This window comes from Myotis nattereri (assembly GCF_964212035.1).
Source record: "Myotis nattereri genome assembly, chromosome: 1".
Lineage (NCBI taxonomy): Eukaryota > Metazoa > Chordata > Mammalia > Chiroptera > Vespertilionidae > Myotis > Myotis nattereri.
The window spans coordinates 176,661,859-176,676,439 of NC_138075.1; the positions used below are offsets into that span (position 1 = coordinate 176,661,859).

The 14,581-nt window shown below is 38.9% G+C and overlaps 1 protein-coding gene across 1 annotated transcript in view; it reads right to left on the bottom strand.

Annotated features, from left to right (window-relative positions):
• Positions 1 to 280: 280 nt before the first annotated feature.
• The window catches only part of GPAT3 (glycerol-3-phosphate acyltransferase 3), a 72,349-nt gene continuing 58,048 nt past the window's right edge, over positions 281 to 14,581 (bottom strand). The window contains exons 4-12 of the mRNA XM_081090751.1: positions 14,150 to 14,224; positions 13,553 to 13,642; positions 11,746 to 11,839; positions 8,126 to 8,241; positions 6,881 to 6,936; positions 6,330 to 6,415; positions 5,630 to 5,758; positions 4,786 to 4,865; positions 281 to 1,527 (exon numbers count right to left, since the gene is read on the bottom strand). Coding sequence (XP_080946877.1) covers positions 1,416 to 1,527; positions 4,786 to 4,865; positions 5,630 to 5,758; positions 6,330 to 6,415; positions 6,881 to 6,936; positions 8,126 to 8,241; positions 11,746 to 11,839; positions 13,553 to 13,642; positions 14,150 to 14,224 — 838 coding nt within the window. The 3' untranslated portion in view covers positions 281 to 1,415. The remainder of the gene's footprint in view (positions 1,528 to 4,785; positions 4,866 to 5,629; positions 5,759 to 6,329; positions 6,416 to 6,880; positions 6,937 to 8,125; positions 8,242 to 11,745; positions 11,840 to 13,552; positions 13,643 to 14,149; positions 14,225 to 14,581) is intronic.

Below are 14,581 nucleotides of genomic sequence, written 5' to 3' on the forward strand. Positions count from 1 at the left end.
AAGAGATAGTTGCCTGAGTTCACCAGCGAAATAACTGAAGTCTGTGACTCTGCTCAAGACAGAGTCCACAGGGTCAGAGTCCAGAAAACCAGGCCAGACAAAAAGAAGAAAACAACCTAAAACCAGCAGCTCATGCTCTCATTTCCCAGATGTTCCAGTCCGATGAAATCTAACTATGTCATTGAAATGAAAAACAATCATTGGTTGTAAGAAAAAAAACCTAATTTACTCAAAACCAAAAGATGATAGAGGTGAGGGGAAAATAATACAAAACACACTTAGAAATATAGAATTTATTTATATTCACCATAAGGTAGTTTCACATTCTGTACATGGTGACCAGGAGAGATATAATACTCTCCGAGTTTAAGATGGCATTATATTGCTATCAAACATTGCTTATGCTGTGCGTCAAAAAACACTTATTTTCCCCTTTACAAAATTTAAGGCTCAGTTTCCAAAAGATCATTTTACCACTTTATTTTTCTGTTTAAGAAACTGGAAAAATTCTGAAACAAACTATAAAGTGGTGGAGGGTGAGGGGCAGTGCCACACACATCACTCATTCATACTCCTGCTGAAGACACTAAATGTGATTTTTGTTGTTATTATAAAAGGTTCCTCCTATTTGAAATGTGTTTGGTTATAGTAGATGGGAGAGGTGCTAGATGCATATCTTTAGCATACAAACCAGGAAAACTAAAAACGTTATCACCAGTTTCTGGCTAAATGTATTTATTGGCAACGTGCCTACATATAAACCCACTCACACAGTAACTTGGACTCACTTCTCTTTGGTGAAGCTCACCAAATGGTATTTCTCTCCAAACACACTAGTAAAAAATATTAACATTGTCATTCGGCTTTCAGGTCAGATGGCCACGGAGTTGTCCTTTCTCCTAAATACTGCCCTCCATTTTTCTTTTCAGGCTTGCAGGAGAACATAGCCATGATGCTAACCTCACCCCACTGTTTAAGAGACTGAAGGAAGAGGTTAAAAAATGGCATGAGAAAGCTAATCAGGAAAAAAAGAGTTTGGGATACTTTTTGAGAATGACCATATCAATGACTCCAAACACAAAGAGTTCCAAAAATGTTTTCAAGTACTTTTTCCTGTAAAGTATTCATTCAATGACATAATCATCGTACAGAAGGCAGAATCTGTTTAAACTCAGTCAACTACCTTACAATCCAGGAGGCTAATGCTCCAACAACAACAAAAGGACACCAAAGGGTTTTGCCTCTGGCATAAAAAGGTAGAGACAACCATCCATAGAAAATATTTACAATAAAAAAACAAACAATAAAACAAAACAATGCCCCCCAAAATACACACACACACACACACACACACACACACACACTCCATTCTAAGGGCTAGTCTGGGAAGCCAAGCTTTATCTCCAGGGTGGCAGTCAGTCCGATTCAGAGTTGAGAGATCCATTGCCAACAATCATCTTGCTGTAGTTCTTCTGCTGCTCTTCCTTAAAAGTGTTCTTCACCTTATCTCTCTTCAACCCACCATCCCTGGGAATAGAAAGGCAAACAAATAAAAGATACTCCTACCAATGATGTAAAAGGGTTACCTATTAATACTTGCTGCATGGTTTGCCATGACGCTTATGCAGCTGGTCAGCAATGGGACAAAGAACACAATTTTAGAAGCAGAATGACCCAGATTCTAGTCTCTGCTTTACCACTGACCAGAGATGTGTTCCTATGAGGAAGGAACAATCGCTCTGAGGCATGGTTAAAACAAAGAACAATATATCCACTCAGTTTCTTCTTTAGGGCTGGTGAATTCAATATGCAGACTCTATATTAAAACTAGAATTGTTTACCTATCTTTTTCCCCAAGGAAATCAAAATATTGTTGTTGTTCTTATCTAATTGATCCCTGTCTTACTAGAAAAACCATATAGATAATCTATAATAATAAAAGTGTAATATGCTAATTAGACCGGGCGTCCTTCCAGACGACTTTTCAGACGAAGCCAGGCCTGTGAGGGAAGCCCTGGTCCCAGGTACCTGCCAGCGATCAGAGGGAAGCCCAGGTCCCGGGTATGGGAGGGAAGCCAGTGCCGGCAGTCAGGGGAAGGAAGGCCTACTCTTGCACGAATTTCGTGCACTGGGCCTCTAGTTTAAAATATACACGTAAGAAATGGTGAGGGTACTGAATATGTACAAGTAAATTCCTTAAAGATAAATCATTACTCAAATCTAAGCCTATGTCTACCAAGTTGTATTTTCATTCACAGCACTATGTTTCAAGCATGTAAAATATAATCTTCTGTATTCCAAAACAGACTCAGAATAAAACAAAATAATAATAAGTTGCATTCAACTGGTAGGTAGTGCCTACATAAGCAGCATTCCTTAGCTCAGAGCCTGTGAATCTTTGAACTCTCTCCAGAGTGGTGAAAACACAGACCTGCCTGGGTTATGAGGACTCCGTGCGTGCCTTTCCTTCTTTGGAGAACACAAAGGAACAACAAACTGTAAGAGTTGGGAGGAGACTGGAGTATCAGGGGCCACTCTCCCTCCTAATCAAATGTTTTTCATTTCAACTCTTGGGAGGGCATCAACTGAGAACTTGCTTACTTTATACTGTGCCTGTTTAACTTTAACCCAGTTAAGCACAAATGCTTACCAAGTAAGTGCTCCCTGGTAATGATGAATAAATCACAGGTTAGCCAGTGAACTTAATGCCGTGAAGACAGAACCTGACCTAAAGCAGACGCTGTCTGAGCCCAGGGCAATGCTCTCTAGAGCAGCAGTTCTCAACCTGTGGGTCGCGACCCCTTTGGCGGTTGAACGACCCTTTCACAGGGGTCGCCTAAGACCATCCTGCATATCAGATATTTACATTACGATTCATAACAGTAGCAACATTACAGTTATGAAGTAGCAACAAAAATAATTTTATGGTTGGGTCACAACATGAGGAACTGTATCTAAAGGGCCAGAAGGTTGAGAACCACTGCAGAGTCAAACCTAAGCCAGCACACAAGTAAGTCCTCAACTTAAAAATACACAATGGGCCACAAACCCTCCAGGGATCAGTTGTAAAAATATTTCCATGGAAAAAAAGTTATAAAGCGTCTTTAAGTCCCCAAAATTGCCCACAAAAGCCTCTTTTATCCAATGAGCTGCCGCGAACAACCACATTTATGTGAACGCTGCACGGTAAGAACTGAGGAAGGGAGAGGGAGACCAAAAGAAAGGCCATTCCTTCCTTCCTGAGGTCCAGGCCAGAAATGGCAAAATATGAGGTGAGCAATGTTTGCCCTTAAGCATCCTGACATTATTTTTATGTAATTCTCCTTCCCAAGCATCCAGTAAACCTCACACTGCCCTAAGCGCCCCAGCTCTTACTTGCCACCCCTATAGACTTCGAAGTTGTGCCCAGTTCCCCTTTGCAATGACAGCAGATCTTGGTTCTTAAGGCAGGCAGCAGCCATATTTAAAAGCCAGTTTAAGATGATATAACTAAGTTTTCATTTAATCTAGGAGATAACTGATCCAGATATGCTAATTGAGGCCTAATAAGTAGATGACAAATACATCTGGAAATGTAGTGAGTCTATTTTCTTGTCAAAGAAGAGGCTATGTAATTAAAATAACCTTTTAGTATAAAATTGCATATAGCCTGATAAAAGGAAATTGAAAAATTCTAAGAATCATTTCCAACAGATTTCATTTAAGCCAATGTGATGGGAGTCTGTCCTGTGGCTGACAACCCTTGGCTGTTTTTTTCTCTCACAGCTTGCTTGCTTTCTTTCCTTTCTGAGGCTATTGAGTTAAAGCTCTAAGCTTTTCATAATGGCTTCAGGACAGGAGCAGGGCTGGGATGTCAGGTAAGAGGAAAGGAGAAAAGTTCAGAAAACAATGAACAAGGAAGCCAGTTAGTTATACAATGAACATGAACCCCTAGGGCATTTGTAAATTAAGTCATTGTAAACTAGGGCATTGGGAAGCCTGTCCCTTCATGATGTTTCATTTATTCCAGCTTAGACAGCATAATACAAATGTTAGTCTTAACCCATCTTAGCCCTAGGGCCAGTCAGTTGCCTTGAATCAAGAAATCAAACTCTGGCCCAGCTGGTGAGGCTCAGTGGTTGAGCGTCCACCCATGAACCAGGAGGTCACGGTTTGATTCCCAGCTGGGACACATGCCTGGATTTCAGGCTCCAACCCCAGGGGGGGCATGCGGATGCAGCTGATTGATGTGTGTCTCTTATCATTGATGCTTCCATCTCTCTTTCCCTCTCCCTAAAATCAATAAAAACAGTAAAAAACAAACAAACAAAAAACCTCATACTCTGGGGTGGTCAGCCAGGCATTTAATCAGAAACCACCATAAGGCTTCAGCTATCTTGATCTCCCATCAACCTCCCAAGCTTTGTCAATCAGCATAATGAATTTTCACCGTAAAAATTAGTGGCTTGTTAATTAGCATAATTAGTGGCATGTCCAACTTCTAGCCTGTGCTCTAAGGACATGGATGTGTCATGTCCTTCTTGCTTTACTTCCTCCTGGCTAGCCATCTGCTGAACACACTGAGCAGAGCTGGGCAGCCATAAAGTAAAGTGCAGTGAGGATGGTAGAGTAACACAGCATGAGCTGGAAGGAAAGGGAGAAACTTCTATCTTATTTAAGCCACTGTTATGTTGTCTGAACCCCTGTCACTGTCAGCTAACCCTCCAGCTGACTAGCATAATAAATAACATTAATAAAGTGTTTTTAATTTTTAAAAAGTGGTAGTACTTCTGAAAAATTTCTTACCAGGGAAGCTCAGTCAATCCTCCTTGTCTAGCAATAGCAGACTTAACCCTGTTAGCAAACTGGACTGCATCTTCTCCTTCCTGGGGGGGAAAAAATTACAAGTATATCCTGGGTACACAATTTTCAAATCATGCCTTAAAATGTCTCAAAATAATTTAGATTTATTTTAAAATATAAGACTCACATTTTAGCTCAAATATGTTTGAGTCTCAATCATAGCAAGTATCATTCATTTTATTAAGAAAATGCAGTGCTGTGTTGTTTCATTTTTTTTAACCAGGGGTACATATTTATTATGCTCTCTATTAGTCTTATCCAAGATACAACTTTCCACAATACCTGTAGGCCCAATAAACTAACAGCAATTATAAAAATTATTATGGAAAAAAGAGTCTCTGAATATAAAATGGCCTGATTTGAAGAGAACTACATTTTTTTTTAAAGAAAGACTTTTGCAATTTATTTATATACATATATCTCATCAATTTTTAGAGAAAGATGAAGGAAGAGGGAGAGGGGTGGAGAGAAAGAGAGAAAAACATTGATCTGCTGCCTCCTGCACACCCACTACTGGGGATTAAGCCAGCAACGTGGGCATGTGCCCTGACTGGAATCTAGCCGGCAACCTCTTGCTGCACAGATGATGCCCAACCAATTGAGCCACACCCGCCAGGGCCAAAAAAACTACATTTTTTAAAAAATGACTCCTTTTCCTGAGAAAGCAGAAAGGCAGTCCAGGTCTAGCTGATGTGAGGAAGGGAGACATCCACGTTTTCAGGTAAAGGTTTTCTCATTTTTATCTGATTAAAGCCCCAAAGTCCAGCTACTGTTTTCTATGGCCTACCTCTCTTGTCATGGGAGGCAAGTACCACACATCACAGACGATGGCCCAGCTGGTCATCATTCGAAGCAGGTAGCTCACCATGTTGTATTTACTGCTGTTCCAAAAGGCATCACCAAACTGAGGGTTATACTGAGAAAAGAAAAGAAAACACAGTTATGAATTAAGTGCTGGCTTCTCCTATCCAAGTCAATGCTTTCAAGGTGGCAGGCCCAACCTCTCTATGAGATTCAAAAAAAGAGAGAAGTTTCTTTGCTTGACAGAAATGATCAAGGAAGCAAACCAGTCCAGCAAACTCCTCTGACCGCAGCCCAGAGCACTGCAACGAGAGGCTGATTGACTCTTTTTCTCTTTTATTTTTAAGAGTTTATTTGAGCCAGACTGGTGACATACTAATAATGGTGGGTACATGACCCTTAAATGTCTGTCGCCCCACTTAACTGGAAGGTGGGTGAAAATAGGGACAATATCTGTTCTGCTCATCACTGACTATGTGCCCAGTGTTCAGGCTTTGGCCTGGCTTGAAGTTCCTGGTATATATCCTATCCATATCCATAGGGAGAGAATGATCAAGCAAATGGGCAAAATGTAAGCAGCTGGTGAATCTGAGTAATGTATATACAACTGCTCCTTATTCTCACAAATGTTTAATTATCAAGTAACTAAGCGCCCTTTTCTGGAGGGAGGAGGGAATCTGTTTTACCTTAATTGCAACTGGATATATGGTTCCTCCAATTTCAAAGCTTCCCTTTTTAAACATCATGACTGAAGTATTATTGATGCAAGTTCCTGCAAGAACATGGCGGGGGGGCGGGGGGGGTTGGCGGTGGGGTGTGAAGAGGTGTTAAGAGGAATTACTATGATATAAAATAATTTAAATTACTCAAATCATATCAAAATTACAGACATTTTACTACCATTTCACAAATTGATTCCTGCTTAAGTAGTAATTTGATAGTTCCAAGCAGTTCTAATGAGAAACTTTTACTTTATTATTGAATACTTTAGAGATACAACTTCTTCACAACAGGTAATAATTTCAACACATTTAAAATAAGGACCTTGGAAAAGTTATGGACAATATCTTTCTAAGTTCATTACCCAGAAATAACTTTTAAGATTAAAAAGGTAAGACTTCCATGCCCATAGGACAGCAGATGTAGGCTAAAAATGCCAATTCCAGAACAATCCAAATCCTCATACACTTTTGGTGCTTGTTATCAACTATAACTTGGTAGACAGTCTTTCTCTTACCTTCAGGAAAGATTAATATGGGTAATTTTTTCTTATCAGCAATGTGTTCTCGTAGTCTGTGAAGAAAAATAAAGGATCAAAATCCTATCTTTAAACAGAGAGAGATGGAAATCATCTTTGGTATTCTCTACACTCTACTATCACAAATAAATGGAAAAGCAATAAGGAGAAAAGAAACAAGATATAAGTCAAGAAAATAAACTCAGGTGGGTCCCTTTATAAAGAAGTGTAAGGACAGCTGCACTAGTTCAATTTCTCTCATCTCAAAGTGAGTGATTGGCAGTGTCTTCTGCCCACAAATGTTAGGCAGTCAGATGACAGGAGCTCTGGAGTCACTGTCATGAGCTTTGTGCCCTTTCTTCTGTATCTTTATTACTCCATCTGAAAAATGGGGATATTGATTGCTTGACCTGTCTGCCTATGGCCATTACGTGTAAAACATTCCTTAAATGGGTCAGGCTGAACTTTCCTAGGAAATACGCACCATAATAAAGCCTGTATTCTTCCAGGCTTAGGTTCTGTCCTCCCTGCAGCCAGCCCTGAATTCCAACTGCTCATCAGCAGCTAGTAAGGCTGAGACAGGGAGATTACAGCCCCCAGAGTGGCCCACTGCTAAATAATCTCCCACTACTATCCCCATCTAGGGGGTAGTTATTCTAACAGATTTCAATAAATATACTTTTCATTTTATCCTTAAGAGCATGGCTCACCTTCATGCTTATAGAAACAATGACCAGAGTGCCTTCAGTTAAAGGCCTCAGGCAAAAAAGGGTTTCCCAAAAAAGGTTTCTGGTAGCTCATCTCTATCCCAAGTCCCAGAGGGACTTATCCTGTTTCATAGAGATTAGCTCTGTCTGTCTCCAGGTAGATTGAAGTGGTAATAGTCTTTCAGCAAACATCAACCTATTAATTGATTGATATAATCTATTAATTCACCAAACAGTTACAAATTATTTAACTTTCTAGGTAGTAATTTTAACTTTGAAAATTCAGTAACTGGACTATACCTAAATCACCACAACATAAACTGATGGGCTTTCTAATCTCATCATATGCTCCACTATTCCTGCAGAATTAAAACTTTGTAAAATCTAGCTAAGACAGGTGATGTAACCAGAAAAAGCCTACCACAAATAGAGCTCCATGTTTTAGCTTTAATCTTAGCACTGTTCTGCCCTCTTGGGCAGGAAGGCCAAGATTTATCACATTTTATGCTACACAAATGGGTAGTGAGTCACTGCTTACCTCTTAGTAACCAGGTGTCGATCCTTCATTTCTGAGCGTTCAAACCAGACATGTGGGCAAGCCTTAACCATAGCTCTCTGAATAATTCCCATCAATCCACCATGAACCTGGCCAACCTAGAAATACCATCAGAAAGAGAAAAAATGTAAATGTAAAGGCACAGTTCAAAGAAAGCGTGTGTGTGTGTGTGTGTGTGTGTGTGTGTTTAAGTAGGAGTAAGTTCTTATTCCCCAGTAGAAAAGATCAATCTACTTCTACTGACTAAAGTTATTAGCCTATACAAAGGACATGAATGGCCAAATATAAGCAAAAGGTATTCTTTAGTAGCACCTTTGAATTTTAAGCTATGTTGATATAATAGCTATACTATAGGTTTAAAAAGTAGAGTAGTCAAGAGAAATTCAAATTAAAACTACACTGAAATACCATCCCTCATCTATCAGATTGAAAAAGAACCAAAGCTTAACAATGTACTCTAAACCAAGGCTATGGGACATGGGCACTGTTGTACATTTCTTGGAATGGGGGAGATTATAATCCCCATGGAAGGAAATTTTGCAATACCTTTTCAAAACTGCATATATATTTATCCTTCAACTCAATAATTCTACTTCTAGAAACTTATCCTGAAGATAGACCACTTCACTCCAACAAAATGAAAATACATGTGCACAAGGTTGAAGTGGCTTCCTTCAAATGACTCCCTAGAAAAGTACACCCATGGAGTACTACTATGCATCGGTGAAAGGAGCAAGGTTGAACTCTATGACTGATTAATGATTTCCAAGAGACATTATTAAATGTGGAAAAAGCAACCTGCAGAGAGCAAATATAGTATAATGCTTTTTGTATGAGACAGGAGGGGAAATATACATATATATTTGTTTACCTCTACAAAAATAAAGAATAACCAAAAACAATGAAATTGGAATCTTACAAGGGTAGAAAAGAATGCAGTAGAATGGAAGGAATGGGATAATATGCCTTTAAACAAAAAATGTTTTGACATTTGGAAACATATTAATGTCCTACATATTCAAAAATTAAATCAACAAGGATGGGACTGGCAAACTGAAAGCAAATGAACCCAGCTGGATTTCAAATGAGTACAAGGACAACACTGAAGCAAGGTGGAGGGAAGGGGGCACGGGAATCCAAGAAATTTATAAAGACAGTATTTGAGCACACACCGTCATCTTGGATGGGTTACTGAGAACTGCAAAATACCCTGAATTATTCTTATATTTGTTTCTCGTAGTAAAGCAGGTGAAGCAATCCTGAGACAATTTTGGATGTATTATAGAATTGAGAAAATGAGTTGATATTGTTGGGAAACAGGACACTCACTGCAAAAAAAAGGAAGATAAAATATGGATTGGGGAAAGCAAGAAAGAACCCTATAAATTTGTGTAGACTCATATATCTAATATTATATCAGTATTAACAATAACATTAGGGCCCTAATTGGTTTGCTCAGTGGATAGAGTGTCGGCCTGCGGACTGAAGGGTCCCAGGTTCGATTCCGGTCAAGGGCATGTACCTTGGTTGCGGGCACATACCCAGTGGGGAGTGTGCAGGAGGCAGCTGATCGATGTTTCTAACTCTCTATCTCTCTCCCTTCCTCTCTGTAAAAAAGTCAATAAAATATATTTTTTTAAAAAAAGAATAACATTAGGAATTTTAAATATAAATATATTAAAATATAAGTAGTTTACATGAATTTTTATAAAGAAAGCCAATATATGAGAATGCAAATAATAAAGCAAATGGGCCAAATATTACCAATAGGTAAATGTGGATAAAGGGCACATGGATGTTGTAACATTTTTATTATTTCAACTTCTATGTAAGTTGTAAAATACTACTAAATTTAAAAAAAAAAAAAAGTAGAGATCTTTGCTTAGGAGGGAAAAAACTTTGAAAAGCCACTGAGATGGGATCTTGAACATTCTTCAAATATATAGTCTAGGTTTAGCCAAAAGAAACCAAATATGACCTCTGGAGGGTAGCAATAGTTTCCTCCCTCCATTTCTGCCCCCTGCCTCTGATTGAAATTCAAATGGCTTTAGGTTTCTATCGCTCAACACATTAGAAAGTTCATAAGTACTATGCTTTCATAACCTTGACTAATATTGTAATTGCAACTATACATGATCAAAAAGCACAGAAAATGCCAACAAAATCCTGAGACCTTCAGTCACAAATGAGCTATGCTCAACTCTTGTTGACAAGGACACTAAATGAATACGGTCTCAAGGACACTAAATGAATATGGTCTCAGAAACACAAAACGATGATTAGGTAAGTTGGTTAAAATGCCTGAACCTCTGTTTTCTTATCTATAACAAAATCTCAACTCTAACTTCTCTGAATTACAGGGAAGGTCAAATATAATGGATGTGAAAGTGCCTATCCACATAAATGCAAGGAATTATTATAGACTCCCAGGACTACGCTGGGGTAGGGGGACTATCAAGGGTTGTGAACTTGAGGCTCCTTGGAAGGGCTTTCTGGAGATCCATAGACACATTGAAATTAGACACAGAATTATGTTTGTATGATGCACAAGTATGTTGTTGTGATTTGTTTATTTTCCTTAAAAAAATTACATCACTATTAACTGATTCCTAACCTAAAAAAGGTTAAGAAGTACCAATTCCCAAAAGTCTTTGCAGAAAGTTGGTTAATGCTCCCTTAGATTCAGAGAGAACCCAATGACTTATTAGTACAGTAATTTAGCAATGTGTTAAAATGTGTTACATATCTGAATTCCTATTTTAGGCAGATTAAATACCTAGCAATAAGTTAGGAGTTTTCACAAAGGCCTTCAAAACCCCCTCAGTGATTGCATAACCTGTGTACAGTCAAATACCACAATGTGCCAGAACTCCCACTCTCCTACCTACAGCAGACAATGAATAGTGGCTTCCTTCAAATGCCTCCCCAGAAAAGTACATCAACCATGACTGTCAGTCACTGGAGCTGAGAAGTGAGAAAAAAAAATCCATCTGGTCTTCCTGAAGCCCAAGCCACCACCACTAAGGGATGTGAAAAGAGGATCCCCCAAGACTGTGGATTATGGGTTTGGGTAGGGTTTTCTTTTTTATTTTAGGGTTATAGACAAGAATTGAAAAAGACAATGTGGTATAAATATTTGCCTTTCTTGTTTAATCTTTATTAAAGGGATAGTTTGTTTGTTTGTTTGTTTGTTTGTTTGTTTGTTTTAAATTGCTTGTGACTCCCTGAAGGAAGGCAGAACTAACTTGGCTGGTAAGGGATTTTCACAGATCTAAGGAGGAAGACATTAATCTCTGAAAGTGTTATTAAACATCACAGGGATTTTAGAAGCAAGATGGAATCAACTTGATAAAGTCCTATTAAACTCAAGTGTGTCTGCATTTTAGTAAGTTAAATTTTTATTACCTTAAATATAATGTTTTTTTTTCTTTCTTTTTCTTACACTATATGTTCATGTAATTATATTACATAACATATAGCTACAGTAGTATAACCCAATCACTTTGTAATATAAAACTTTATGATTTATGCCCAAATAAATTTAAAATTTGAGCAAGCCACAAAACATGGAACTACTTGAAATATCAATAAGCTGCTCTTACCATAGCATAGCATCCATCCGTTGTTAAGATCAAAACATCTATTGGGGAAGTATGGTTAGCAACACAAATGCCTCCCTTCTGGGGTTTGTACTGCCTGCAATCACAAACAATGGTAAATACTAAACATTGAAAAATGGCGACTATTTAGCAGAACAGCATGTAGAGATTCATCCTATTTTGTTTTAAAAAGTTCAGTAAAAAAATGAAGTTAGTAGTATATGAGCCCACCTTAAAAAGGTTGTCTCTGGGGGGTCTATCTGATTTAAACAGTGGTGAATCAGATTGGGGTAAGAGTATAGGAAAAGGAACCCCTGACTTTCCCTTTATATATTTTTTGTAATGACCAGATTTTCCTTTTATGATGAAAATATAATTTTAAAATATTAGACTGAGTTATAATGATTCTATAATTTTAATAAATTTTGTGATAAGTTTCATTCATTTTACCATAAGCATTTTCCTGTTATTTTCATCTTCATAGCATCACTTTTAGAGCCTTCACGGTGATCCACAGAGTAAAATTCCTATTGATTCCTTTCTCCCTTCTATCCCCCTAAAACAGAAGTTGGCAAACTTTTCCTGTCACAGGCCAGAGAGTAAATACTTTAAGCTTTGCAAGCCAGCCAATCTGTCAAAACTATAGGACTCTGCTGTTTTGGCACAAGGCAACCACAGAAAATATGTAAATGAATGAGCATGGCTGTGTTCCACTAAAACTTTATTTACAGAAAACAGATGGTGGGACACATGTGGCCGGCGGGCCCATAGTTTAGTTTGCTGACCTCTGTCTTAGAGTTCAACCAGTACTGGACACTAATGAAGCAAAGCAATTTTCTTTGGTTCTCTGCTGAGAAGAAAGGAAACCAAATGCACAGCTTTAGCATGTTTTCCTTAAAATGAGAGGCAATTCTATAAAAAGTTATGAATTCCTCTCTATGTAATTAAAGCACCTTTCCTGTGGAAGGTATCTCCTCTGCTCACATTTCTTCCGAAGCATTTTCTTCTACTCCTCACCCCAAAACTCACAGCCCAATTACAAAATCATATAATTTTAGAAATTGAAGGGGCCTTTTATGTTGGTGTCACATGGGAAAGCCAAATAATAAACTGTTTCCCTTCCACAAATGAAATAGAAGGACCCAGACACTGAAAAATTAGAGGCTTGTCCCAGAACTTTTAAAACAGTGATGTTAAATGTAAGAAAAAATAAAGTTGAGTTAATAGAAAAGTTAGAAATCAAAACTCCTCTCATTTAGCTTATAGCTTCACTTAGCTACCATTACCCTCTACAACTAAGGGTAAGGGAAGCCGAATGTCGGGGTCCGTATTAAGGCTCAGTTATGGAATTTTAGGAGGGGCAGGAATGAGACCAGAGACTAGGCCTCCAGATTCCAAGTCCGGTCCTCCTTCAACCACACTGAAGGCCTGTCACCTTCACCACTGTTTAAGTCAGGCGGATCTCATTCAAAATCTCACTGCCACTTACTATGCAATCCCAGACAACCAATCCCAGAGCCCCCGTTTCTTCCCCTGCCAAACAGGAAAACAGCGCCTCTTAGAGGGAAGACCTGGAGAAGCACAGGCCTGCCCTGCACACCACAAATGCCCAATGACCAAGTGTCATTACATGTTTATTGGTATGTTCCTTCTGCAAACGGACTGCTTTTTTAAAGAGGTTTTGTGTGTGGTTATGTCTCTGGCACTCTAAGAGGTAGGGATGAACACACAGGAAGTCCTCTCATTTCACCTGTCCACACGCACTGACCTGACCTAGAGAAAGCCAGGCCCGAAGCCAGCAGACACTCACCTGTTGTGATAATGAATGGTGCCAGAGAGGGCGCGCACACAGATCCGGCAGCAGGTCAGGTGGACCAGCTCACTTAGCCAGGTTTTTAAACTGAAGGAAAGAAAAAACATTTTATTGTGCCGTTCTAGGCACTCTTAGGAAATAATACAATAAAAGCTTTAATGTGCTTCTTCACAGCAGCAGCCTGTGCTCTGAAACACAAGCACAGTTCAATTCTCATAGTCCCACTGAGGCACTTAGGACAACATGCTGAAGGAAAATAGCTCCCTCCCGACTCGACTCTCCCGATAAGTTCCTCATCAAGAGAAGCTGAAGCTTCTTTGGTCTCAGCCTTATGAGGCTGACAATAGTATAAGACTTTCGCTTTCCTTAAGTTCTTCAGTCATTTCCTTTCTTCTCTTTCTTTTCCCTTTGAAAATACAACTTCTTGGGACTTACATGAAAGTATGTTTGAGAATATGAAGTAAGCAGGATGTTAACAAATGTGTTGAGGCCATAGATTTGATACTGTACATTGGAATTCATCAAATATTCTCTTTGTGGATATAGCTAAGAAAAGGACAATCCTATTTGCGGCTGTGAAAGGAAACATGTCACCTGCTGTCTGGAAGCTGCCCAACCAGTGTCGTTCCAATAACCAACAAGCTGATCCCAATGAAAGCCAAGGTAACCCTGTAAAAGGAAAGGGGATGCAAATGTTTAGTTGAATAGTAGGGGTAAAGGAAAATAACCTGAAACTTCACAAGTAACAAAATTGTGGATAAGTTGTGGGGCATCCATGCTATGGGATATGGTGCAGCCATAAAAACTGGATAAATCTATAGGTTCTGACATGGAAGAACAGTCCTTGGTACATTTTGAGAGCAAAAAAAAGCAAAGTCTCAAGACAATGTATGGAAAATGATGACATTTTCAAAATAACAGCAGGCACATGAATCGTCCATAATACACAGAGAAGGCCTGGAAATTGATTCACAAACCATCAAGTTCAATCTACATAATCATCAGAATGTTAAGTGGGCTAGGGAA